Raw genomic sequence first — 27,988 nt, forward strand, 5'->3', positions numbered from 1 at the left:
AGGACCCTCAGCTGCATGTCTGTTGGAGTTTGCTCGAGGTCCACTCCAAACCGTTTGCCTGGGTATCAGCAGCGGAGGTTGCAGAAGAGTGAATATTGCTGAACAGTAAATGCTGCTGTCTAATCGTTCCTCTGGAAGCTTCGTCTCAGAAGTGTACCCGGCCATGTGAGGTGTGAGGTGTCAGTCTGCCCCTAGTGGGGGATGTCTCCCAGTTAGGCTACTCAGGGGTCAGAGACCCACTTGAGCAGACAATCTGTCTGTTCTCAGAACTCAAACTCCGTGCTGGGAACGCCACTACTCTCTTCAAAGCTGTCAGACAGGGACATTTACATCTGCAGAGGTTTCTGCTGCCTTTTGTTTGGCTATGTCCTATCCCCAGAGGTGGAGTCTATAGAGGCAAGCAGGCCTCCTCGAGATTCGGTGGGCTCCACCCAGTTCGAGCTTCCCAGCTGCTTTGTTTAGCTACTTAAGCCTCAGCAATGGCGGGCGCCCCTCCCCCAGCCTTGCTGCTGCCTTGCAGTTAGATCTCAGACTGCTGTGCTAGCAATGAGGAGGTTCCGTGGGTGTGGGACCGTCTGCCAGGCATGGGATGTAATCTCCCGGTGTGCCGTTTGCTAAGACCCTTGGTAAAGCACAGTATTAGGGTGGGAGTGACCCGATTTTCCAGGTGTTGTGTGTCACAGTTTCCCTTGGCTAGGAAAGGGAATTCCCTTCCCCCTTGTGCTTCCCAGGTGAGACATTGCCTCACCCTGCTTCGACTCTCACTCGTTGGGCTGCATCCACTGTCCTGCCCCCACTGTCCAACACGCCCCAGTGAGAAGACCCCAGTACCTCAGTTGGAAATGCAGAAATCACCTGTCTTCTGTGTTGCTCATGCTGGGAGCTGGAAGCTGGAGCTATTCCTATCCGGCCATTTTGGCGTGGATCCCCAAATAATACATTCTTAAAAGATACCAGCAATTCCATCACTAGCTACTTATTCTCAGAATGATGGCACAGTAGGCCTAACAGCAAGCATGCAGAGAAAGGATTGGCCTCTGAGCCTGGAGTGAGGCTGAGGCTAAACCTATGAGTGAGGGTCAAGTGGCTGCAGCTGGGGGGATTGGAAAAGGGCAAAGAATTAGGCAAGTCATTAGACAGCTATATGAGTCTGCATGTCAACAGACAATGAAGGAAACCCATTTTTACATTATTCTCTATTCATAGTATGGAGGTGGGCATGACTACTTAACAGAGCTTTCCAAGGCTGGATACCAGACCCCTCCTTCACCCCCATTCTTTTAGCCAGACGTTGCTTTAATTCCAAAGTCACAGCAATGTTCCTAATGAAGGAATTCATGTTAATGTATTACTCGTGTTTAGCTATGTGATTTATTATTTCATCCAGGGGTAGTTTTGGCAATGTAGTCCCTTAAAGCAAGAGTGACTCTAATGGTACAATCTCAGGCAAACCTTTGTAGATGTATTTTTTCTAAAGAAGAATACTATTAAGGCATCTTATAACAGAGCCCACTGGAAAATTACATAGACCAGACTAATTCCAACTGCAGGAGATGAAAATTAAAACTGGATTTTGAACTGACTATATATCATCTAATTATACTTGCCTCAAGTTACAAATTACCATGATTTTACTGTTGTCTCTCTTCACTACTTTAACCCATGCATCTGGCACATAGTGAGAATTCAATGAATGGTACTGTTTGTTGCCTTCATTATGATTACCATTAGAGGCAGTGGTAGTAATAGTGCAACTCTAGTACCTGGCACCATGCCTGGGCCATGTTAAATATTCAAAACTAAGGATTATTTTTATAAGTTTATTGCCCCAGTTTCTGGCATAGTACCTGGCACATAATAGGTCACCAATTTAGTTTCCTTCATTCTCACCTTTCCCTGGATGCAATATTCTTCTGCTTCCCCCACAACTGTGCCTTACTAAAGGAGTTGCAGATCTTCCTGTAGCAGTAATACTTCCTGTAGCAATAACACCACCAGTGACACCATCTGAAAGGACATCTAGCCTTTTCTTCCATGGTAGCCTCTTAAATGGTAAATGGGTAGCAAGTGTTCAAGACCATTTTTCAGATGGGGATACCAAGATTATGAGCTATTGCCTTGGCATGTTAGCTCACTTCTAATCCCTATATTCTATTAAGTTGAAAAAATAAGACCCCTCGCACTCCCCCAACCCATCACCCAACTAGGCCATAACTGTTCTCATCATCTTTCTTGTTGTACTCGGCAGTGCCTAGACTGCCCCTACACTTTCATGTTTAATTCATCCTCCAAGGATTAGCCTAAGAGCTACCATCTTTACGAAACTTTCTGTGAGACCTCCAGCCTTCAATGAGCAGGGTTGTGTTGTTTCCTGTCCCCCAGCAGGGGCTAGCAGAGTGCTAGACACAATAGATACTCTCAGTGTGTTTGTACTGATTAAATAAATAGAAGCTAATTGGGTTGTTGATCCTCACTTTAGGAGGTTACACTATCCCTTCTCTCTCCAACTCATGTTTGTTTACAAGGTAAAGGCAGGGAGGCAGTCTACAATTAGTATCATTAAAGTTTTGTGCTGTGTATTGGCAAATATAAGTGCTGCTTTCCTTTAGCCACTTTCACTACTTTCACTTTACTTGAAAGTAGTGAAAGAATGTATCAGTGCTTCTTGAGGCAGTGAAACAGCACCCTGTTCTCTTGGGATTTAGATGTGGAGAGAAATTTGTCATTTGGACCTGCTCAGGGCAAGAGGCAACACTCACCTTCAAATACTAACTTCCCAGAAGGTCACAAGCACGTGAATTGCAAATGCCACTTGATATAAGATATGCCTCTCCCTCTGCCAAAGCAGAGATGTTCATTACCTGGAAGACTGAGGTAAATGTTTGTGGAAGCTTCATGTCTTTATCTTTTCTTACAACCAGAAGGTGAGAAAAGAGGCTCTTTATCACATTTCCATGTCCTTTAGCTGGAAAAACAGTTAAGTAATTGGAATAGGTCCATCCAAACTCAGCCTCCAGAGGGGCCTGGAGGCCTTAGGGATGAGAGGAAAAGTGGAGCCAACACCCAATAGATCTGAGCCTCATTTTCTCCCTTGGAGAGGATAATCATTCCCATCTCACAGGGATACTACAGGGAGTTAATGAGGAATGTGTATAAATTTTATCTGTAAACTATAAGGCAAGAGCTCTATACTGTGATTCATTCTATGTGATTGCAGACAAAGGCTGTCTTTTTACCTTCGTCTCCCAGAGAAAGTTTAAACACATTGTAGGAGCTCAATAAGTACGTTTTTACTTTAAAATGAACTCTATTAAATATAACCTGGATTTAGGTATGATACAAATAAAATAGACCATTCACTTATCAGAATTTAATCAAACAGATTCTCAGATCTGTTAGCTTTTCATTTGAAACGGCAGAGGAAAAAATCATGAGAGGGCACAGAGGGTACATGCTTATCTTTTGCAGTTGACTTTGGCCTATTGGAGTCAATACCCCTTCCCCCAGTGAGCAGCAGCAAGAAGCAGGGTTGCAGTTAGAACTGAAATAGGATTTCAATCCAGGATGTGCATCTGGGACAGTTGCAAATGTAATCTTGAAAATTAGCATAGGACCAGAGACCTAGAGCCTGAAGGAAATTGGCCAAAGATGATTTCCACCTTTGCATCACTAACCAGAAGTGTTACCGTGAGCATTCTCAGGCACCAAAAGAGAAGGAAGGTGGGAACTAGCTTATGCCATGTCGTAGGAAGTTTACCCTATGCCAGTTGCTTTGATAATGTATATCTTATTTAACTCTCACAATAGCTTTATGAGGTAGGAATTATTCTGTAGCACAGGACCTGGCACACAGTAAGCAGTCACTAAATGATAACTGCTAGTAATATTATTAAGATTGATAACCTTAGTAATAATAAATAAAGTACAGGGGGCTTGAGTAACTTATTTAAGGCCACAGAACTGGTAAGTCATAAAACCAGGATTTAAGCCCAGGACTTCCTGACCCCAAAGACTGGGCTTTTTCTGTTATACTTCTTTGTGAGAGGAAAAAAGAGTGTGTCATTGAAGTAGTTTAGGATTTTCTAACCCCTTAGCAGGGCTGCCTCCATAACTGGCCACTTGAGACCTCCAAGTATCTAAGGATATTTTTGGTCTTTCTCTGTTTCTTCACTCAGCTTTCTAAATTGCTATGAACCATGGCCCAACTGTACTACAAAAAGGTCAACTACTCACCGTACAGAGACCGCATCCCCCTGCAAATTGTGAGGGCTGAGACAGAGCTCTCTGCGGAGGAGAAGGCCTCCTCAATGCTGTGGAGAAGGGGGACTATGCCACTGTGAAGCAGGCCCTTCAGGAGGCTGAGATCTACTATAATGTCAACATCAACTGCATGGACCCCCTGGGCCGGAGTGCCCTGCTCATTGCCATTGAGAACGAGAACCTGGAGATCATGGAGCTACTGCTGAACCACAGTGTGTATGTGGGTGATGCACTGCTCTATGCCATACGCAAGGAAGTGGTGGGTGCTGTGGAGCTTCTGCTCAGCTACAGGCGGCCCAGTGGAGAGAAGCAGGTAAGAGAAATTCTTACAGGCTGGGAAATAACCAACCACAACAGGTCACCAAGTCAGAAGCCCTGAAACTAGGGAAGGTTAGGTGGTCTGGAATTGAGAAACCCTATCTCAGAAATTGCAGCAGTGATCTCAGGCAGCATCCAGAGCTACCCTGCGTGGCCCATGCTGAGTTTTACTGATTTACCTTTTCCTTATAAGTGTTTGCCCATATACATTCAGTACTCACTCAATGTACTTAGCAACCCAATGATGTGTTCTTTGTTTCCAGACTATTCAAGCCCCTTCTAATCTTCATACACCCTGCTTTCCATCTTCAGTTTCCTCCTCTACTCAAAGGTTATATTCTAGAAAAGGAGAGACAAAATACAGACTTGGGCTTTCTACTTCTCATCAGCCTCTGTCTGAAGACAATACAGGAGGCCTTTAAACGTGAGTGCCATGGTACAGATGCTTATGGAATAAGGCCTCGCATATTTTCCCAGTACCTGTCAAGTGACTGCATTCCACCTCTAGATGTTTGGGGTTTTGCCTCTGTGATTCTCATATCCTCCAAGGCACCGAGGTTTGATACTCTGAAGTCATCTATTATTTGTCTGTCTCCCTTGCCCCCATGTTCAATCCCCGAGTCCTGTGGTTCCTTCCTTCCAAATATCTTTCATATAATTTCTTTCCTCTCTAGTTCATCTTTCACCAGTTTGGCTCTGGCTCTCAACATCTCTCTCTTAGATGAGTAGTTCCTAAAGTGTGGTCCCTTGACTAGCAGCATCAGCATTACCTGGGAACTTGTTAGAAGTGCAAATTCTCAGGCCTCCGTCACAGCCCTGTTGAATCAGAAACCCTGGGATGGGGCCCCAACAAGCCCTCCAGAAGATTCTCATGTACAATCAAGTTTGAGAACTGCTGTCCTAGATTAATACAAAGCTCTTCTAACTGATCTCTTTGTCTCTAGCATGTTCCCCTCTCTCAAATCTCAAGCAATAATGCTGCCTTTTTCTCCCTAAAATAGCATTATGAGCCTATCATTCCTGTGCATCCTTTTGCAGCTTCCCTTCTGCTGTCTAAGGTTGACTGAAAATGAACTTACAATAGGCAGATGAATAGGAGAAAAGGGCATACAAAATTTATTAACAGGCATATGGACATGGAAACCATGCACAAAGTTTGAGGCTCAAAGAAATGTCAGATGTTTGAGACATAAATACTCTCTTCATAGGGGAGAAATGTATGGACCTGGGAGGCAAACATTATTATATAAATGATTATCTTTATCCACTAGTTGATTGATGGGCATTTGGGTTGGTTCCACGTTTTTGCAATTGTGAATTGTTCTGCTATAAACATGCATGTGCAAGTATCTTTTTCATATAATGACTTCTTTTCCCCTGGGTAGATACCCAGTAGTGGGATTGCTGGATCAAATGATAGTTCTACTTTTAGTTCTTTAAGGAATCTCCATACTGTTTTCCATAGTGGTTGTACTAGTTTACATTCACACCAGCAGCATAGAAGTGTTCCCTGTTCACTGCATCCACACCAATATCTACTATTTTTTAAATTTTTTGATTATGGCCATTCTAGCAGGAGTGAGGTGGTATCACACTGTGGTTTTGATTTGCATTTCCTGATCATCAGTGATGTTGAGCATTTTTTCATATGTTTGTTGGCCATCTGTATATCTTCTTCTGAGAATTGTCTATTCATGCCCTTAGCCCACTTTTTGATGGGATTGTTTTTGTTGTTGTTGTTGATTTGCCTGAGATTTTCATTGTGGATTCTGGATATTAGTCCTTTGTCAGATGTATAGATTGTGAAGATTTTTTTCCCACTCTGTGAGTTCTTTGTTAACTCTGCTGACTGTTCCTTTTGCTGTGCAAAAGCTCTTTAGCTTAATTAAGTTCCAGCAATTGATCTTTGTTTTTATTGCATTTGCTTTTGGGTTCTTAGTCATGAAATCCTTGCCTAAGCCAATATCTAGAAGGGTTTTTCCAATGTTATCTTCTAGAATTTTTAGAGTTTCAGGTCTTAGGTTTAAGTCCTTAATCCATCTCGAGTTGATGTTTGTATAAGGTGAGAGATGAAGATCCAGTTTCATTCTCTTACATGTGGCTCGCCAATTATCCCAACACCATTTGTTGAAAAGGGTGTCCTTCCCCCACATTATGTTTTCTTATTATGCAGATGAAGTCCCCTAGGTAATCTCTTGGAGCTGCCCTCAGACAAATACATGAAAAGTCCATTGGGTCATGGTGATGACTGCCCATCTCTTCTCCATGGTTGATCTTTCTTGGTTATTTGATTAGATTTCTAGGGAGGGAGTCTTAAGATGACTGCATTTCTTTTGGAAAGAAGCTTCGTTACTCAGATAAGGAAGTTACAGAGTCCCTCAGGGTGTATCCTTAAAAAGGATCAGAGAGACAGAGAGGTGGACAAAGGTCAGAAAGAGAGAGCTCAGTTTTGAGGATTATTTTTGAAGCCTTTCCACTTTCCTTTTTTTTTTTTTTTTTTTTTTTTGAGATGGAGTCTCACTCTGTCACCCAAGCTAGAGTGCAGTGGTGCAAAGTCGGCTCACTGCAACCTCTGCATCCTGGGTTCAATCAATTCTCCTGCCTCAGCCTCCCAAGTAGCTAGGACTAGAGGCACACACCTCCATGCCCAGCTAATTTTTTTTATTTTAGTAGAGACAGGGTTTCACTGTGTTGCCCAGGCTGGTCTCGAACTCCTGAGCTCAGGCAATCCGCCCACCTCAGCCTCCCAAAGTGCTAGGATTACAGGCATGAGTCACCGTGCCTAGCGGCCTTTCCATTTTTCAAAACACTCAGCATGCTTAAGTGCCATATTTTGGGGAATTATTTTCTGTACCCCAACACTTTCAATAACTACAATGTCTCCTCATTAGAAAAGAAACCAATCCATGAAGCTTGGCACCTCAATGCCCTCATGCAATGGTCTTTCCAGTCCTGTATTCCCCTAGCCCCTTCTAAACACCCCTCAAGTCAGACAGGTCTCTCTTCACTATCTCTCTTCTTTAGGAACACAGAATTAGGCACATAGTAGGGACAAAAAAATACTGAATCATCGAAATTGGAATACCTCAACACTTTCCAAAAAGTAGAAATAATACATAACAAAACCAAAATTGCAAATTTCTTAGAAATAGTAATAATAGAAACACTCAGCATAAAATCTAATGGTATATGGCCAAAGCTGAGTTTAAAGGAAATTCATAGCTTTCATATTTGCCTAATTAAACACAAAAGAATGAAAATAAACTTAATTATAACTCACAGACTAAGAATTGTAATAAATGGAGCAGAAAGAAAAGACACTATGTTATAATAAAAGTTCCTTGAGTAAAGGGCCTGAATCCCCCTCCGCCATCAGCATTTAACACAGTATCAAGAGAATAGGACTCTCTCTTGTTCACTGTTGTATTACATCACTAGAAAAGTTATTGGTACATCACTGACACTTCATAAATGTTTATTTAATGAATGAGTAACATACAACCCACACTGTGCTAAATACCTGACATGGCTTATCCCATTCAATCCTCTTAGCAACTCTATTAGGTAGACAGTATTATTATCATCCCTATTTTACCATAAGAAAAATTGAGGCCAGCTACAGTGGCTCATGCCTGTAATCCCAGCACTTTGGGATTTACCCGAGGTGGGCAGATCACTTGAGCTCAGGAGTTCAAGACCAGCCTGGGAGAAACCTGGTCTCTACTTAAAATACAAAAATTAGCAATTATACCCATACTCCACAAATCTAAACAACAAAGCATAGCAGGCCTGTAATCCCAGCTACTCAGGAGACTAAGACAGGAGGATCGCTTGAACCGAGGAAACGGAGGGTGCAGTGAGCCAAGATTGTGCCACTGTACTCCAGCCTGGGTGGCAGAGAGACACTCTCTCTTAAAATAAATAAATAAATAACAAAAATTGAGTCACAGGATGATTAGGTCAATTGTCCAAGATCACAGCTAGTAAATGTGAGAGCCAGCATTCAAACCCAGGCACCCCAGCTCTTGAACACACTCTCTATTTATTTATTTATTTATTTATTTATTTGTATTATACTTCAAGTTCTAGGGTACATGTGCATAATGTGCAGGTTGTTACATATGTATACTTGTGCCATGTTGGTGTGCTGCACCCATCAACTCGTCAGCACCCATCAATTCATCATTTATATCATGTATAACTCCCCAATGCAATCCCTCCCCCCTCCCCCCTCCCCATGATAGGCCCCAGTGTGTGATGTTCCCCTTCCCGAGTCCAAGTGATCTCATTGTTCAGTTCCCACCTATGAGTGAGAACATGCGCTGTTTGGTTTTCTGTTCTTGTGATAGTTTGCTAAGAATGATGGTTTCCAGCTGCATCCATGTCCCTACAAAGGACGCAAACTCATCCTTTTTTATGGCTGCATAGTATTCCATGGTGTATATGTGCCACATTTTCTTAATCCAGTCTGTCACAGATGGACATTTGGGTTGATTCCAAGTCTTTGCTATTGTGAATAGTGCTGCAATAAACATACGTGTGCATGTGTCTTTGTAGTAGAATAATTTATAATCCTTTGGATATATACCCAGTAGTGGGATGGCTGGGTCATATGGTACATCTAGTTCTAGATCCTTGAGGAATTGCCATACTGTTTTCCATAATGGCTGAACTAGTTTACAATCCCACCAACAGTGTAAAAGTGTTCCTATTTCTCCACATCCTCTCCAACACCTGTTGTTTCCTGATTTTTTAATGATTGCCATTCTAACTGGTGTGAGATGGTATCTCATTGTGGTTTTGATTTGCATTTCTCTGATGGCGAGTGATGATGAGCATTTTTTCATGGAACATACTCTCTTAACCACTAAGCCACACTACTTCCCTAGCAGTCTGAGTAAGTCAGGATTCCCTGCACAGAAGTTCTGAGACAAAGTAGATCAATGGAGGATATATCAGCCCTCTGGAAAGGAGGGGCCTGAAGGATTTGGATGACTAGCAAAGCAGAGAGGTGTGAATATGTTCCTGACTTGACTCAGTCCACTTCACCATCCCCATTAAAACTGATATGCTTTATTCCCCATTTCCCCAGAGCCCTGCCAAGTGCCTGGGTGATTTAATGTGCTATTCTGTGCTATTCTGCACTAAGGCTTACCCAGCTACCCTGCTCCATAATGACCTTGCCCACCTCTGAGAATCTGCAGCCCACTGGCTCTTCCCTTCACTTGACACCACTCACATGTCATTTTGTACTATTGGCTAGCCTTACTTGTGTAAATGTCTGATCTCTGTAATTAGATTGCTTCTCAAATGTGAGGCAAAAATCTAATGCTCAATGGTTTCCGTGTTTCCCTCATCAGTACTTAACCCAGTGCCTAGTACATGATGGGTGATATATAAATGTTTGCTGAGGAACATGAAAGAGTTAAGTGAATTTTCCAGAAAAGCACATGACTTGCTGATTGAACAAGACCCTCTGGACTTTCATATTCAACTTGATTTAACTTCATTACTGTTTTGGGAATGAGGAGATCACAGAGAAGTTTCCAAGAAGGAGGCTAGTAATGCCAGCTCTGCCTGAGTTTTGAAAGTGGGCCAAGTTCTCATTTGATGGCCCTCATTTCCTCCATCTTTCCTCCATGCTCTAGTGAATGCTGAGACTCTGCCAGTCAGGAAGAAAGACACTAGGCAAACTTATACTAACGTGCAAGCAAAGGCATGACCTCCCTGGGGAAAGGTAGTACTTAACTTTACAGGAATGAACCCACTGACAGTGGAAAGTCAATCCTATGGAACCTGGGTAAAGCTACTTGGCTCAGGCAGGTTTTTATCAGGACCCTTTCATACACATTCCCAATATAAGACCTACTTTGTCCATACTTAGCTATCACACTGTATGTACAAACCCACAAAGTTAGCAGCTCCATTCACAAGTCTCTTCAGCAGCCTTCTCCTCCCTTTCTCCTTTCTCCCTCTAACCCCCACCATGAGCCTCTGCTAAATTTCATTTTCTTCCATTGCTCTGACAATTGCTGTGATAAGTCATACATCAGTAACTATAACTGTCACAGTACTAGAGCCCTGTCTTTCTGAGAGATAGAAACAAAGTTTGTTGACCTGGGAGCCATCAGGGATGTGAGCAAACACAGACTTTCTGAAGGACCTTTGGTCCAGATGGACAAGCCATTTTCAAGAAGGTCTTTCTCCCACACATGGAATTCAAACAACTGCTCTTTTTTACTGAGTCCCTCCCTTATCTCTCCAGGAGATTGGGCACAGTTGACCTCCATCACTCTTGGGAAGATAAACCACTGCCTTCCTTGGCTTTACTGGGCAAGGGCTTTAGCTCCAGGCTAGCAGTAAGAAGCTGTCTGCTCTGTCTTTATCCCAGACTCTTGTGCTCTTCCCCTCTTTTAGTCTATCATCTCAGACAAAGGTCAGGGGCTGGGCATAAGGGACTGACAGTAATTTCAAGGATCAACTTTGATATGGAGACCTTCATTTTTAATAAGATGAAATCTTTAAAAAGATGATGATACTCTATCAGGTAGAATTTTCTGCACCAAACAGGGGTGTGTGTGCCTATGTATGTGTGTGTGTGTACATTATATGTTACTCTGTGGTCTTGCTATGCCAGAAATCTGACCCTCTTGGCCCACTCCCTAATCACTGTTGCCTATTTACTTAGGGGTAGATTTTGACAACCTGAGAAATTTGTGATTTTTGTTGGGTAAATCATCTGAAATTGGTCTCAGAATTCAAAATTCTTGAGACAACATAAGGTCTAATGCCCACTATTTCTGGTCTATTATGCTTGCTACCTTTGAACCACTGACTGTGGAAACCACTAGAGGAGTACTGTCATCAGGGAGAGCAAATCCAACCGCAATTCAGAGAGGAGACTCATGGCTGTACATGCTCAAAACCAGCTCTAAATCAATTGTTGTGCACATGAGAAACTTGTCAAAATGCAGATTTCTGAGCCCCACTACATACCTACGGAATCAGAATCTTGGAGTTTAGGCCTGAAATCAGAATTTTAACAAATGCGCCTCCACCTGTTTCTAGGTAAGAGGTCCACGTACCTCTCTGTATTTGTTTCCTAGGGCTGCCATAATAACTTACCACAAATTGGGTCACTTAAAACAACAAAAATGTCTTCTCTCACGGCTCAAGAGGTCAGAGGTCTGATAAGAATGTATCAGCATGATTTTCTTCTGGAGGGAGAATCTGTTCCATGCCCCTGATAGTCTCTGGTGGTTGCTGATAATCCTCTGCATACCTTGGCTTATAGCTGCGTCACTACAATCTCTGCCTCTGTTGTCAGCGTTCTCCTCTGTATCTTTCTTCTGCGTCTCTGTAGCTTTCTTCTGTGTCTCTGTATCTAAATCTTCCTCTCCTTTTTATTATGAAGATACCAGTCATTCGATTTAGTGCCCACCCTAATCCAAGATGACCTCATCTTAACTTGATTAAGTCTGCAAAGATCCTTCTTCCAAATAAGGTCACATCCACAAGTACCAAGAGTTAAGACTTGAATATATCTTTTGGGGGACACAGTTCAACCTGCTATACTGTCTATGAGAAATACTTGTCTAAACAAGTGGTTCTCAAACATTTTCAGCAATAGAGTATTTCATTAAATGAAAACCCACTCAGATGCAAAACAGACCCAAGCAGAGCTTCCCTAGTTTAAGTGCAGGTTGGGTTTCAAACCCACTTGTTCATTTTCTCTCTCTCTCTCTCTCTCTCTCTCACCCACACACACACACACACATACACACACACACACACACACACACACACACTCTTCTACTCCCACAGCTCCTTGGCCCCTGAGGAGTGAGCACAGCTTAAAAGCCACTGGCCTACAAGACAGAGTGACAGACTCTAATTCACCATTCACGGTGCACCATTCATGGCGCAAGCCAGCTTGTAGCTAACAGTGTGACCTTGGGCAAGTCACAGAATCTTTCTGTAGCTCAACTTCACCATCTGCAAAATGAAGCTAACAATACCTAGCCCTACCTAATCCAGAAACCTATGGTGAGAAAGAAATAAGGTTAAGATACATCCAAGTCTTTTGAAAAAAAGGTTTGAAAAATGCTACACAGAGATCAATAACTATTATTTTCAGCTTTACTCCATCCATTTGACTTAGCATGTCGTATGGTATGGAGAGACCAGCTGGCAAATGGTACTCCTCACAAGGCACCACCAGTGGAGTGAGAGGAAGAGGCTGGTAAACAAGCCAACTTAGTTCTAAGATTACCTCCTTCTGCCTGGCCCTGATGGCAATGCTCTCCCGTCTGTTGCCAGGCAATCTGCATGACCTCAAAGTCATCCTTCCTTTTTCACTAGAATCTAAAGATTTGAGCAACAGGGAGGTAGAGTTTCTGGCCTCTGTATCAACAACCCACCCAAGTAATTTTCTTTCTTGGTCACTTGCGTCAATGCAAGCAGGTGAAAAGAGGCTAAGCCAACCTTCTCCCCATGGCCCGCCCCTCTGGGCTCTTCCATAATTACTCATTTGTCTGTAGCAGATGGCTCAAAATTAAAATTGGTCTCACAGATGAGCTAGAGAGATTAAATCTCAACAACACTGGTAAGTGTTTATGTTGAGATTATAGAAAATCAGCAACAGGACACTTCATTTACTCCTCCTATCTGATTTTTTGTCTCAGGCTGAGATTACACAGTGTGGAGGGGGACACAGAGGGCCTGGAAAAAGGTGACTGGATCATGGAGAAGGAACATAAAATGTCTAGCCTATAAATCTCAAACACTTAATATGAAAGCAGAAATTCAAGGAGAAAATTATAAAAGCCATCCTGCTATTTATAGATAGCCTGCAGTGGTAGAAAGACCATAGGCTTTGAAGTCAGCCACTTATTAGATGTGTTTCCTTGGACAAATAATTTAATCTCTCCAAACCCCATTTCTTCATCTGTAACTAGGAATGATAATGAAGTCTATTTCATAGTGTCACAGTGAGAATCAAATGAAATAATACATGCATATTACTCAGAAGAGTTCATGATATCTAGTAAGTACTCAATAAAAGGTAGCTAGCATTACTCCTACTCCCACTAGTTGAAGCCATGCTGCTCAGATCACCTACTGGCTAATGTCATTTATTCATTCAAAAAAATGTATTAAGCACCCGCCAGCACATAGTGGTTAATAATTCAGACTGAACGACCTTGGGAAGGTCATTCACCTTGTTGAAGCATCAGTTTCCTTATATGACAAATAGGTTTAATGATGTGATATCATGATAATTCTGTTTTTTGCTTTGATTCCCATTCCAAAGTCAAACTTATAGGTGAAACCAAAGGATTTTGTCAATCAAATCAAGAAAATAAATCATTTAGTTTAAATTGAGAGAAAAGTACAGAGTGACTGCATGGCATCCTACTGGCCAAAGTGAAAAACTGAGTTACCTACTCTCATATATCTGTGCTAACTTTCAGTAAACATAGCTTACTTCATTCACAGAATGGAATTGTAGAGAGTTTCAAGATCATGTGGTCTGAAGTGACATGTTCAAGGTCACTCAGCTGAGCCTGAACTGACACAAATCCCTCCTGTTCCCAAAGCTACTCTTTCTACTACCCCACTTTGCCTTTGAGGAATCACCAGAAGTGCTACCATTTACGATGGAGCTGCAAATAAATAAAGCAGCTACAAGTAGTGTCTATCAAGAACAATTCATTGATGACAGAGTTTCAGCAAATGATTAGCTCTATTTAGTTCTGTTTAATTTTCTAAGTATTTTTGACTACTAATCATATGGCTCACAATCAAATTGAAATATCCAGTTAGTGCTTTCAAGAAATCCATACTCAGAGTGACATCACCAAGATAGATGGCTGATTAGAGGTACCTAACACTCATCCCCTCCACATAAAGTTCAAAAACAAAAATTAAACAACTACACTTCAACTAGAGTGTCTAAGGGAGAACACCAGAAAATAGCACGGGACTGATGAATATTCCCTGTGGAGCAGGGAATCTCATAATGGCAATGTAGACAGGGAATTGAAGCACCCTGCCTCCGTGACCCTGTCTCTCTTGCTGATACTGGCTCAGAGACAGCGTGAGCTTCTCATCATGGGGAAAATATAAACAGAAGACCCTGAGCAGCCCTCATTACTGCCATTGACACCTGCAGTCCTTGCTACAGCAGAGTCCCACAGTCCTCACAGACACTGAGCCCAGTTTAGGGAGCTGCCTGGAGTCCATGTGGCTGCGTTGTTCCAGAGGAGGAGCCCACATGGTGTACCCTCCCTCACAGCACTATCTTGAGACTGGAGCCACTGCTAGAATGCATCTTGCTCCGGGGCCAATAGCCACTATATCTCCCCTTCTCTGAGGCCCCACTGCTATTCCATCATACTCATACAAGTGGCTGCAATGCCACACCCCAGTTGCTTGGAGCCTAGACCCAGTAGAGCAGCTGTGACTTTGACATCCAAGCCTATGTATATGCAGTGCCTTGCGTTTCAAGGAACAAGCCACCCTGCACCGTGGGGAAGCCACTTCCATGACTGGTGGAACTGCCACACTTTGCACATCCCTGACCTACCCAGCAGCATCATTACCAGCAAAGCCACACCACCGCCTCTACAAATACCCACAGCCTAGGGTACTGAGGCACTTGCAGACACTATTGATATTGATTATAGCTGAAAAAATTAAACAGAGACTACTTTACTGTGCTTATACAGAAGCAAAGCCAAAACACCCCACCAGATCAACACCCTAAGACACATCTTCAGGAAAAAGTCTTTCCCTACTGTTAACTTAAAAATCACACAAGATCTATAAATTTAGAAAAGGAGACTATTTATTTTACAGATTAGAGCCTGCAAAGTGGTCATATCACAGGCTGGGAAGAATAACCATCAGCAAAGACCAGAGACAGGTACATTGAAGGAAGGGTTGGAGTAGGAGCTTTATGCTGAATGGATTAGCTAAACATAAATAGTTCACAGGTTATAAGAGGTTATATGAATATATATGAAGGTGGTCCTGACATGTGCATATTGATGAAACATGCATGCAACATACAACTCAATGTTCATTTTAAGGTGGAGACTTAACATGTAAATGTATTACAGTTAGGTCCTGTATGTCAAAAGGTGAAGCGGGGACATCAAGGCACTCAAGTGTGCAGCCTCTGTAAACCCGCCAGGACCAGTCCATGGTTGGTGCCCGTTTTATCAGGAAAAGTTACTGAAATCAGTCTTTTGTCCAATCAAAAGAGGAGTGGCTGGGGGCCAGTTAGCATACAGTGAAACTGAATTTGCTTTAACATTGCTTATCTCAAGACCAGTGCTTGTTTAGCTGCTAGAGAAAAAGAATAACCTCATGACAGTAGGAACATAGTTTATTCTCTCTCTCTTTTTTTTTTTTTTTTTTTTTATACGTGGTCTCGCTCTGTCGCCCAGGCTGGAGAGCAGTGGTGCGATCTCGGCTGACTTCAAGCTCCGCCTCCTGGATTCACGCCATTCTCCTGCCTCAGGCTCCCTAGTAGCTGGGACTACAGGCGCCCGCCACCACACCCAGCTAATTTTTTTTGTATTTTTAGTAGAGATGGGGTTTCATCATGTTAGCCAGGATGGTCTTGATCTCCTGACCTCGTGATCCGCCCACCTTGGCCTCCCAAAGTGCTGGGATTATAGGCGTGAGCCATCGCGCCCGGCCGGAACATACTTTATTCTTCAAGTGTCAGGGTGCGTGACTTCATGCTTGCCTGACATGGCCTTAGGTTTTGTTTATAATTTGGTACAAAAAGTCCAGATCGTCCCACTGCACTCCAGCCTGGACAGAGACTCTGCATCTTCTCCAACCACAATGGAATAAACCAGAAATAAATAGCAAGAGGTATTTTGGAAACTAAACAAACACATGGAAAGTAAACAATATGCTCCTGAAAGAATAGTGGGATGATATCTCATATCTTGAGATACACGAACCTATAGAAATTAAGAAGAAATTTTTAAAATTTTTTAAAACAAATGAAAATGGAAACAAAACACACCAAAATTTATAGAATACAAGGAAGGCACTACTAAGAGGAAAGTTTATAAGTGCTTATATCAAAAAAGTAGAAAAACTTCAAATAAATGACCTAATGTTGCATCTTAATGAACTACCAAAGCAAGAACAAACGAAACACAAAATTAGTAGAAAAAATAATAAAGACTGGAGCAGAACGAAATGAAATTGAAACAAAAAATAGAAAAGATCAATGAAATGAAAAGTTGGATTTCAGAAAAGATCAAAATCAACAAACTTTTAGACAGACTAAGACAAAAAGAGAGAAGGCACAAATAAATAAAATCAGAGATTAAAAAAGAGAAACTACAACTGATGCCTCAAAAATTAAAAGGACCATTACAGTCTACTAAGGGCAATTATATTTAAATGGAAAGATCTAGAAGAAATGAATAAATTTCTAGATGCATTCAACTTACCAAGAATGAACCATGAAGAAATCCAAAACCTAAATAGACCAATAACAAGTAATGAGATCAAAGCTGTAACAAAAATTTCCCAGCAAAGAAAGACAAGCCCAGGACCTGATGGTTTCACTGCTGAATTTGACCAAACATTTGAAGACGAATTAATCCCAATCCTACTCAAAGTATTCTGAAAAATGGAGGAGGAGAGAATATTTCTAATTCATTCCAAGGCCTGTACTACCCTGATACCAAAGCCAGATAAAGACCCATCAAAAAAGAAAACTACAAATCAATATTCCTGAGGAATATTGATGCAAAAATCCTCAACAAAATACTAGCAAACTGAATTCAACAACACATTTAAAAGGTCACTCATCATGGCCAAGTAGGATTTATCCCAGAGATGCAAGGATGGTTCAACATATAAAAATCAATCAATGTGACACATATATCAACAGAATGAAAGACAGAAACATATGATTATTTCAATTGATGCTGAAGAAACATTTGATAACATTCAACATCCATTCATGATAAAATCCCTAAAACTCTGGATATACAAGGAATACATTTCAACACAATAAAAGCCACATACAACAGACCACAGCTAGTATCATACTGAATGATCTTTTCCTTTCCTCTAAGATCTAGAATAAGACAAGGATGCCCACTTTCATGACTGCTATTCAACATAGTACTAGAAGTTCTAGCTAGAGCTATCAGACAAGAGAAAAAAATAAAGGGCATCCAGATTGGAAAGGAAGAAGTCAAATTATCCTTATTTGCAGATGACATGTTATATTTGGAAAAACCTAAAGACTATAAAAAAAAACTATTAGAACTGATAAACAAATTCAGTAAAGTTGCAGGATACAAAATCAAATCAACATCCAAAAATCAGTAACCTTGCTGTATGTCAACAGCAAACAATCTGAAAAATAAATCAAGAAAGTAATCTCATTTACCATAGGTACAAATCAAATACCTAGCAATAAATTTAACCAAAGAAGTAAAAGACTTCTACAATTTATACTATGAAACACTCATGCAATATATTGAAGAGGACACAAAAAATGGAAATATACTCCATGTTCATAGATTAGAAGAATCAATATTGCAAAAATGTACATACTACCCAATGCAATCTCTATATTAAATGCAAATGCCAATGGCATTCTTCACAAAAATAGGAAAAACAATCCTAAAATATGTTTAGAACCACAAAAGACCCAAAATAGCCAAAGCCATCCTGAGCAAAAGGAGCAAAACTGGAGGAATCACATTACCTGACTTCAGATCATACTACAGAGCTATAGTAACCAAAACAGCATGGTACTGGCATAAAAACAGACATAGACCAGTGGAACAGAATAGAGAACCCAGAAATAAACCCACATATCTACAACAAACTCATTTTCAACAAAGATGCCAAAAACGTACATTGAGAAAAGGACAGTCTCTTCAATAAATGGCACTAAGATAACTGGATGTCCACCTGCAGAAGAGTGAAAGTAGACTCATATCTCTTGCCACATACAAAAATCAGATCAAAATGAAATAAAGTCTTACATCTCAGACCTCAAACTATGAAATTACCATGAAAAAACATTGGGAAAACTCTTCAAGACATTGGTCTGTAATCCCAGCACTTTGGGAGGCCGAGACGGGCGGATCACAAGGTCAGGAGATCGAGACCATCCTGGCTAACACGGTGAAACCCCGTCTCTACTAAAAAATACAAAAAACTAGCCGGGTGAGGTGGTGGGCGCCTGTAGTCCCAGCTACTCGGGAGGCTGAGGCAGGAGAATGGCGTGAACCCGGGAAGTGGAGCTTGCAGTGAGCTGAGATCCGGCCACTGCACTCTAGCCTGGGCGACAGAGCGAGACTCCGTCTCAAAAAAAAAAAAAAGACATTGGTCTGGGCAAAGATTTCTCGAATAATACCCCTCAAACACAGGGAACTAAAACAAAAATAGACAAATTGGATCACATGATGTTAAAAAGCTTCTGCATAGCAAAGGAAACAATCTACAAAGTGAAGGGGCAGCCTACAGAATGAGAGAAAATATTTTCACACTATTCATCTGGCAATGGATTAATAACCAGAACATATAAGGAGTATAAACAACTCTATAGGAAAAAAAAACTATTACTCTATCAAATGGGCAAAAGATCTGCAAAGACATTTCTCAAAAGAACACATACAAATGGCAAACAGGTATATGAAAAAGTGCTCAACATCACTTATCATTAGAGAAATGAAAATCAGAACTACAATGAGTTATCATCTCATCTTAGTTAAAATGGCTTTTATCCAAAAGGCAATAACAAATGCTGGTAAGGATGTGGAGAAAAGGGAACCCTTGTACACTGTTGGTGGGAATGTAAATTAGTACAAACACTATAGAGAACAGGTTGGAGTGTCCTGAAAAAACTAAAAATAGAACTACTATATGATCCAGGATTCTCACTGCTAGGTATATGCCCCAAAGAAAGGAAATTACTACATTGAAGAAATATCTTCACTCCCCTATTTATTGCAGCACTATTCACAATAGCCAGGATTTGGAAGCAACCTACTTGTCAATCAACAGATGAATGGATAAAGAAAATGTGCTGCATATACGCAATATAGTACTATTCAGCCATAAAAAAGATGAGGTCCTGTCACTTGCAACTACCTGGATAGAGCTGGAGGACATTATGTTAAGTGAATTAAGCCAGGTACAGAAAGACAAACTTCTCATGTTCTCACTCATTTGGGGGAGTTAAAAGTTGAAACGATTGAACTCATGGAGATAGAGACCAGAACGATGGTTACCAGAGGCTGGAAGAATAGTAGTTGGGGTGGGGGAAGTGGATATGGTTAATGGGTGCAAAGATACAGTTAGATGGAATGAAGAAGAGCTAGTATTAGCACAGCAGGGTGATTACAAACAACAATATTTTCCCGTACATTTTAAAAATAACTAAAATGGTATAATTGGAATGTCTGTAACACCAAGGAATGAAAATGCTTTAGGTGGTGTATACCCCATTTATCCTGATGTGATTATTATGCATTGTATGCTTGTATCAATATATCTCCTGTACTCCACAAATATATAGACTTACTATGTACCAATAAAATTAAAAATAAGGGGAACATCACACACCGGGGCTATCACGGGGAGGGGGGAGGGGGGAGGATTGCATTGGGAGTTATACCTGATGTAAATGACGAGTTGATGGGTGCTGACGAGTTGATGGGTGCAGCACACCAACATGGCACAAGTATACATATGTAACAAACCTGCACGTTATGCACATGTACCCTAGAACTTAAAGTATGATAAAAAATAAAAAAAAGAAAATCAGCTCAAAATTGTTTAAGACATAAATGTGAAACCTGAAACCATAAAATTACTCAAAAACAAACAAACAAACAAAGGGGAAACACTTTATGGCACTGGTCCTGGAAAGAATTTTTTGGATAAAAGCTTAAAAGTACAGGCAACAACACCTGTAATCCCAGCACTTTGGGAGGCCGAGGCGGGCGGATCATGAGGTCAGGAGATCAAGACCATCTTGGTTAACATGGTGAAATCCTATCTCTACTAAAAATACAAAAAATTAGCCGGGCGTGGTGGCAGACGCCTGTAGTCCCAGCTACTCGGGAGGCTGAGGCAGGAGAATGGCGTGAACCCGGGAGGCAGAGCTTGCAGTGAGCCGAGATCGTGCCACCGCACTCCAGGTGACAGAGCGAGACTCCGTCTCAAAAAAAAAAAAAAAAAAAAAGTACAGGCAACAAAAGCAAAAATAGACAAGTGGGATTGCATTAAACTAAAAAGCTTTTGCACAGAGAAGGAAATAACAGAGTGAAGAGACAACCTAGGAGAAAATATTTGTAAACTATACATCTGACATGGGGTTAATACTCAGAATATATAAGAACTTAACTCAATAGCAAAAAGGCAAATGTCTGATTATACAATGTATACATGTATCGAAACATCACACTGTACCCCATAAATATATACAATTATGAATCAACAAAAAACAAAATTTTAAATAATAATAAATAAAAGTAAATTATTTTGGGGGATGTTATAAAAAAAGAAATTTATGGTCTCATGGGAGGAATAGTTATGCATATGCTGACCAGTCAGATCACTCCTCTTAGGCATGGCTTTCTGTGTTTCAAAGAACACAAAAGACTTAAAACAGTGATGCTTAGCTCTCAGAAAGAAAAATATAATTATTTAAACTTGATCTAAGTGGACCAAGGGAGTTGGCTGCACACTTCACAAGGAATAAACTATGAAATAACCTCAAAAGCAATTCACTTAATGAAAACACGTGAGTGTTTTTTTGTTTTTTGCTTTTTGTTTTTTGGTTTTTTTTGCCACAGCCCCTCTTTCTTCATGGTTACCATCAACTCAGGGCTTCCCTCCTTTAACCTCATGCATCATGATTATATATAGCCCTTATGCACATACACATGTCTCATTAGAAAGTTTCCTGTTGTCTGTGCCTGGGCAGATATGTCTCATCTGCATCTGCATGTGATGTCATGTCCTCTCCCTTCACTTCACCTGGACAGTTGTCTAGTGGGCAGCCATTTTGTCTCCTTGTCACCCCAGGCCACTCAATGTTTACTCTGTTATTGTTTTTTCCAACTTATGACTCTTATTGCAAACTCAATTCAAGTGTGAAACATCATTGCAAAATTCAGAGCCACCTTTCCTTCTCTCCTCGGAGCTATCATATCCCAGCACACCAAACACCATTCTGTACTGATTTATTTCCATATGCTAACAAAAAGCATGAGACAATAACAGTACAAGGAAGTGCATGCTATACCATCCAAAATGTGTGAAGTGGACAATATAAGAGGCCACTCAGGATGCCAGTAGATAGGGCAGTTTTAAGTGAGGAACATTTCAGAAAATAAATAGTCTTTGAGCTGGAACAGCAGAAAGAAGATGGCACGCTGGTCAGAAGAAAGTGAATGCACAATGATGTGGGGAGTGGAAATGATGGTAGCTTGGTCACCATGGGTGCTGGAGTGAAAAGTTGGTGATGAAAGCAGTGCTTGTGACTTATGTTACCCTCATGAGATTAGCCTCATGGAGGAAGGCCCTGTATATTTCACTCAGATCCAGGACACTGGGCTAGGTCGATACTAAATCTGATCACAAATAGCTGGGTTGCTGTGCTCACCTGCCCATTCTCTTTTTTCTCTGATCTTAGTTGGGATGTGTCTATAGCCATTGATGGAATAACTTTTTACTTGGGACCTTGGTGAACAGTCAGCATCATCCCAGAATGTTGTTAGCAGTTTTCTGACTGGCAGTCAGGACAGAGAGGACTAGAGTATGGTGAAAGGAAGGGGCCAGGTCCACTGATTACCCAGAGGTCTAGTTGGGCAGGGCTTCCCCTTAGCAAATATTGGTGAGAAGCTGGCCATATTGGTCTTTGACCCTCTCTTCTTTCATCTGTCTTCTTACCCGGATGACACTGTTTTCCTCCCTCCTGTAACCCCATACACATAGGTCCAATGTTGGTGTCCCATTTTTACAGCTTTATTGAGGTAAAATTCATGTGTTCGAAAACTGCATGCATTTAATGTATCCAGTTTGATGTATTTGGACATATGCGTATACTCATGCACCAAAATCAAGGTAATAAACCTATCCATCACCTCCAATAGCTTTCTGATACCCTTTGTTTTGTCTGTGTCCTGTTTTTGTTGGTTGATAGTCATTGATTGACAACAATTTTGACATCCATGATACCATGCCTAAGTAGTTATCTTCTTCTGTCTCTGACCATTGCCTTCATCTCTTTATCAGAATCCTTATCTTTTTCTCCTTTAAATATTGGTGCTGCCCAGGATTATTTCACTCCTCCCTTTGTAGCCAAATATCTATCAAAGGCCCATGATTTATTTTGCAACTTTCAGCTAGATATACCCACCCGGATGTACCCCCAAACATTTAAAATTCTCTTTGTCTAGTAATAATATTAACAAATGCACTTTGAGCGCTTACCTTGTGCCAGTATCCATCCTAAGAATATAATATGCATTATCTTATTCGATACCCACAACCATCCTATGATGCAGAATAATGCTATTATCCATATTTACAAATGGGGACATCAAGGCACAAAGAGGTTAAATAACTTGTCCAAGCTCATACATCTAGTAAGTGGATGCAATGGGATTAAAACCTAGGCAGTCTAGCAGTTGCATCTGTATTCTGAATCCTTATTCTAGCTTCATTTCACCCTCCTCATTCTCTTCTTCATCCAGGGTATTCTTTCTCAGGCAATGGCACTGTTATACTTCCAGTTTTCTAGATTTGAAACACTGCAGTTGTCTTCCTTTCCAACCTCTCCTTCAGTCACCCACACTCCATTAGTTACCAAGTGCCTTTGAATAACTGAATTGAGGTGAGGAGGCAAACATATGAATAATTAACAGAAATAGAAGTGCTGTTAGTGATAAGAGTGCTATATATGTGGGAGCAAAGATATCTGATCATGTCACTCAAGGACTGAACTTGCTCCTTATTTCCTATGAAATAATGCTCAAAATACAGGCACAGGGTTGATAGTTTGAGGAAAGAGAGCTGGCTAATGACCCCTCAAATTATGCCACATTATCACCAATAAATCTAGCTGTAGATTTGGAGGGATTTTGAGGCCAACAGGCAAGACAGGATAAGGAAAAGAGTTTCTTCTCCTATCAGCAGGAAGTCTCTGGCGTCAGAAGGAGAGCCACCTTACCAAGGGCCAAAATGAATTCAGGGACCTACCTACGGATAAACCCAAACAGTGTGTTACCTCTTGCAGGATTAAATGACCCCAATGCAGCAGCTATTCTCTGTTGTAAGAAGTATGTCAGCCTCTGAAGTTCACAGTGGAGAGGAGGGAATGGTACAAGATTAGCAGGAGTTTGAATAAAGGAAAACTTCCTGTTTCACCTTGCTGTCGATGAATTGCTGTTGCCTGTCCATTAGTAAAAAAGGGCTGTGAACCAGATAAGAAAAAGGTACTGAAAGAACCTTCCAGAGAGGCAAACCAGAGAAGAAAGAGACAGCTGGTCACAAAAGAAGAGGAAGACTTGCCTCTGAGTCTACCGTCTTTACTTCTTCACCAAGGAAAGGGGGGTGATGACCCATAACAGACACCTCTCAAGCTGGAGAGCAGAATTTCCAAATCTCCCTCTGCTCTTCAAGGACTGTCTGTGATGATTTAATGTTTGTTGCCACCATCAACTCTATTATTCATATAAGAATTGTGGATAGAACTTTGGAGCTAAAAATGATCAACAGAGCTCCTCTGAGCCTACCCTTGTCAGCAAATCAGCCTTGTACTCAAACCACCAAGTAGATAGTATCTATCTTCTTCACAATGTGCCTGCATAGGGAAGGACTTCAATGTCCACTGAGAGATCCAGAGTTTAGAATAGTTTGAGCTTTGTCTACCCAAGCAAAATGAAGATGTGTCATATTTACTTAAGCAATTTTCGCCCTCTACCCCCTAATTTCTTAACTCCAAAGATAAGATGGGAAATTATTCAATTATCAGGTTCCTAGGTCACCACCACCCTTCTCTACATTCATTTATCTTGAAGTTGTAAAAATAGTGCATGTTAGCTATAAGAATTATAACAGCATAAAAGAATGTAAAGGAAATCATCCCTTATTTCCCACTCTCAAAATAATGCCCTAGAAGTCATTACTACAGACAATTTATGTGTGTCCTAGGTATTTTCTATACATAGTCAAACAGAAACACACACAAATACACAAAGACTTTTTTTTAACAACTGTCCTACAAACCTGTTCTTTTCCTTTAACAATGCATTGTGGATATCTTGCCAAAGCTGGGGACAACACTGATGAAGTGACATTTGCACTGCATCTGCTACTTGGCCTGGCTGTCATCTCCCCCTGCCTTCCTCCCTGTCCTCCTCCTCCTTTTAGGTAACCTTGAGAGTCTGATGATTTTCCAAGCACAGGCCAGTGAACCATGGACTTTACCTCTAAGCATGTGATTGGCTACTTCCAGGGTGATCGGGGCCTCATCCCTCATCCTCCATTGGCATGCATGCCTGCCAAGAGCACCAGGTGATTTTCCAGGGCAGTGGCTTCCAATGGTGCTACATGAGTCTTGATCTGGACTACCATCTCCCAATCTTCTTGAGGGTGTGCAAATCCTGGGCATGAATAAATAGCTGCAGGCTAGCTACCAAATTGCAGCTACCACTGCCATTACCCTGAAGATGGAGACAAGAAGAGTCAAGGAATATGTCCTCACCACCTGCTGTATGCCACATTGCTTCTCAGAAAAGCAATCTTTATTTTATTTTATTTTTTAAAGACATATTCTCCCTGTGTTGCCCAGGCTGGAGTTCAGTGGTGTAATCTCAGCTCTCTGCAACTCCAGTCTCCCAGGTTCAAGCTATTCTCATGCCTCAGCCTCCCAAGTCGCTGGGACTACAGGCCTGCACCACCACGCCCAGCTAATTTTTCTAATTATTATTATACTTTAAGTTCAGGAATACTTGTGCAGAATGTGCAGGTTTGTTACATAGGTATACACGTGCCATGGTGGTTTGCTGCACCCATCAACCATCTCTACTTAAAATACAAAAGTTAGCTCTCAAGAAGAGCTAATTTTTGTACTTTGAGTAGAGACGGTGTTTCTCCATGTTGGCCAGGCTGGTCTCGAGCTCCTGGCCTCAAGTGATCCACCCGCCTCAGCCTTCCAAAGTGCTGGGATTACAGGCATGAGCTACCGCACCTGCCAGGAAAGCATACTTAATACAGAATTATATACTAGAGAAATCAGCCTGAGAGTGTTGAGTAGTGTTTGATGAGGAAGAAGGAAATGTGGCCACCCAATTTCAAAACCACAATCTCAGCACTGGAGATAAATGAAATGCCATATCACCACATGTTTGAACAGAGGCAGAATGGCTACTGGGCAGGAGCATTACCAAAAGGGTTAAACATGTATCTGTCATGAAGCTGGACTATGGCATCTCCAAGGTCTCTTCTAACTGTGATTTTGCAGTGTATATATCAACTATGATTTATGATATGATGAACGAAGTCTGAGAGTGGAATTCTCATGTTGACTTTATTCTTCAACTGTTGGGTAGCTGGAGACAAATACTCAACCTCTCTATAGCTTAACCTCTTATCACTGAATAACAAAGGAATAATGCTAAATAATCCCACAGGGATGCTGTGAGAAAATGATCGGTATTTTGAAATTGTTCTAAAAGTACCTCATAAACACACATTAAATAGGTGATGTTCCCGACACATAATTGACTTAGTAGAGAGGCAAGAATACAAAGCCCCAGTAAATATAAAAACCACAGGGGAGTTATAATTCCACAGGCAGGAATGGCACTGACACATTTCTAGCATAAAACATCTGGAGTTGTGAGGGATAACTATTTAGCTGTGGTCCACTTAATCATGGAATCGTAAGGATTAAATGAAATATAGTGGCAATCTAGTCCATTCTTCTGTCACTGCAATCAATCCAAGGTGTATTAATCTCTAGCCTCTGAAAGAGTTAAACATGCAATGCTAATTTGATGGAACACAACCTTGGCAGGGTATGAAATAAGTCCCAAAGCAATTCTGTGGATGAGTCAGTTGCCCAGAATTCTCAAATGTATGTCTGGGGCCTCCAGGGAGTCTCAAGTATATGAATGAGGCCACAAATGAGGAAGAGTTGGCTGGGAGCTAGGACTCCTCCTTGCATACCTAATCACCGTTGCAACCCTTTTCTAACAAAAGACAAGCAATCCCTGCATCAGTGGAGCCCTCCAAGAGCTGGGTGTACTATTTCCTTCTTCACTTGCAACTTTTCATCCATCTTTGAGATCTTATCCCCTATTAAATAAATATGGAGGAGAAAACTAGGCAGTAGTAAATTTCATTTAGAACTCCAGTCATTTTTAAGTTCTCTTTTGGGTTATCCCTGGCCTGTGTTCCTGAAAAGGTGCTGCAGAGTGAAAGACTGCTTTGAAGCTCTGAGGTGTCTGGCTATATGTGTTTCAGATAGATGGACATGTTTTTCAAGTGATTGGAAATTCATCATTATGTGTGAACTGTCTTTGCTTTCTCAAGTTTCAGATGTGGGGCATGTCTGACTTCAGGGAAGTAAGGACAAGACAGCTGTTTCCCTAATTCGTTCTTGATTAGCACCTAGCTTATTTTTCTCTAGGGAGACAGCAGCCCTCACCCCTAGCCTAAGAGGATACAGTGAGAGAGCCAGGCAAGAAACAGCGGCCATAGAACTAGAAGCCCAAAGCAGCCCTCCCTTCTCCCAACTACAACAAAGCTCCTGCTCCTTTCTTTTAACACTTGGTCTGCTGTGACAAGAGCAAAAGGTATTCTGCTTGTGACTGCACTATTGACAATGCAGCTGCCAGTTCAAAGCAATAAAATTGGAAGTAATATCAGAGAGAGAGAAATTACGGGAGAGGGACCTTGTTCTTGAGGTTTTTACCTCTCAAAATGTAATAGAGGGAAAATATGTGAGTAAAGACAGTACATTATAAAAATATTAGAAAATATTTACTTGTCATAAATTATGTTTGGAAAGAACTTGCTTGCAACTGAATGATGTTAACATGACAAGCATAAGTTCAATCACAAAATGACTTTGTCTACTTTTCCTGGCAACCAAAAGTTACATATTTTTTGAATGACTTCTGTTTTATTAGTGATCCAGTAATTTAATCCTGGCCATTATGTACTGAATAATCAATTGCTTATCATGATGGGGGCACAGTCATGGCCATGAAACAGAAACTTTTGAATCCTGTTTTTCTGATAAAGAAGGAATAAACATTCTTGAAATGTGTTACATTCAGATGTCTGTGCTAGATGAACTTGGGCATTTTGATGTTATTCAGGCCCAGGCGTC

At 41.2% G+C, this 27,988-nt stretch overlaps 1 protein-coding gene across 1 annotated transcript in view; it reads left to right on the plus strand.

Moving 5' to 3' along the window:
• Positions 1 to 4,196: 4,196 nt before the first annotated feature.
• The window catches only part of TRPC5 (transient receptor potential cation channel subfamily C member 5), a 194,687-nt gene continuing 170,895 nt past the window's right edge, over positions 4,197 to 27,988 (plus strand). Inside the window, 2 exon segments of the mRNA XM_033201482.1 lie at positions 4,197 to 4,299; positions 4,302 to 4,573. Of these exon segments, the coding sequence (XP_033057373.1) occupies positions 4,197 to 4,299; positions 4,302 to 4,573 (375 nt within the window).

This window comes from Trachypithecus francoisi, unplaced genomic scaffold, assembly GCF_009764315.1.
Source record: "Trachypithecus francoisi isolate TF-2019V2 unplaced genomic scaffold, Tfra_2.0 Lachesis_group6, whole genome shotgun sequence".
Classification (NCBI taxonomy): domain Eukaryota; kingdom Metazoa; phylum Chordata; class Mammalia; order Primates; family Cercopithecidae; genus Trachypithecus; species Trachypithecus francoisi.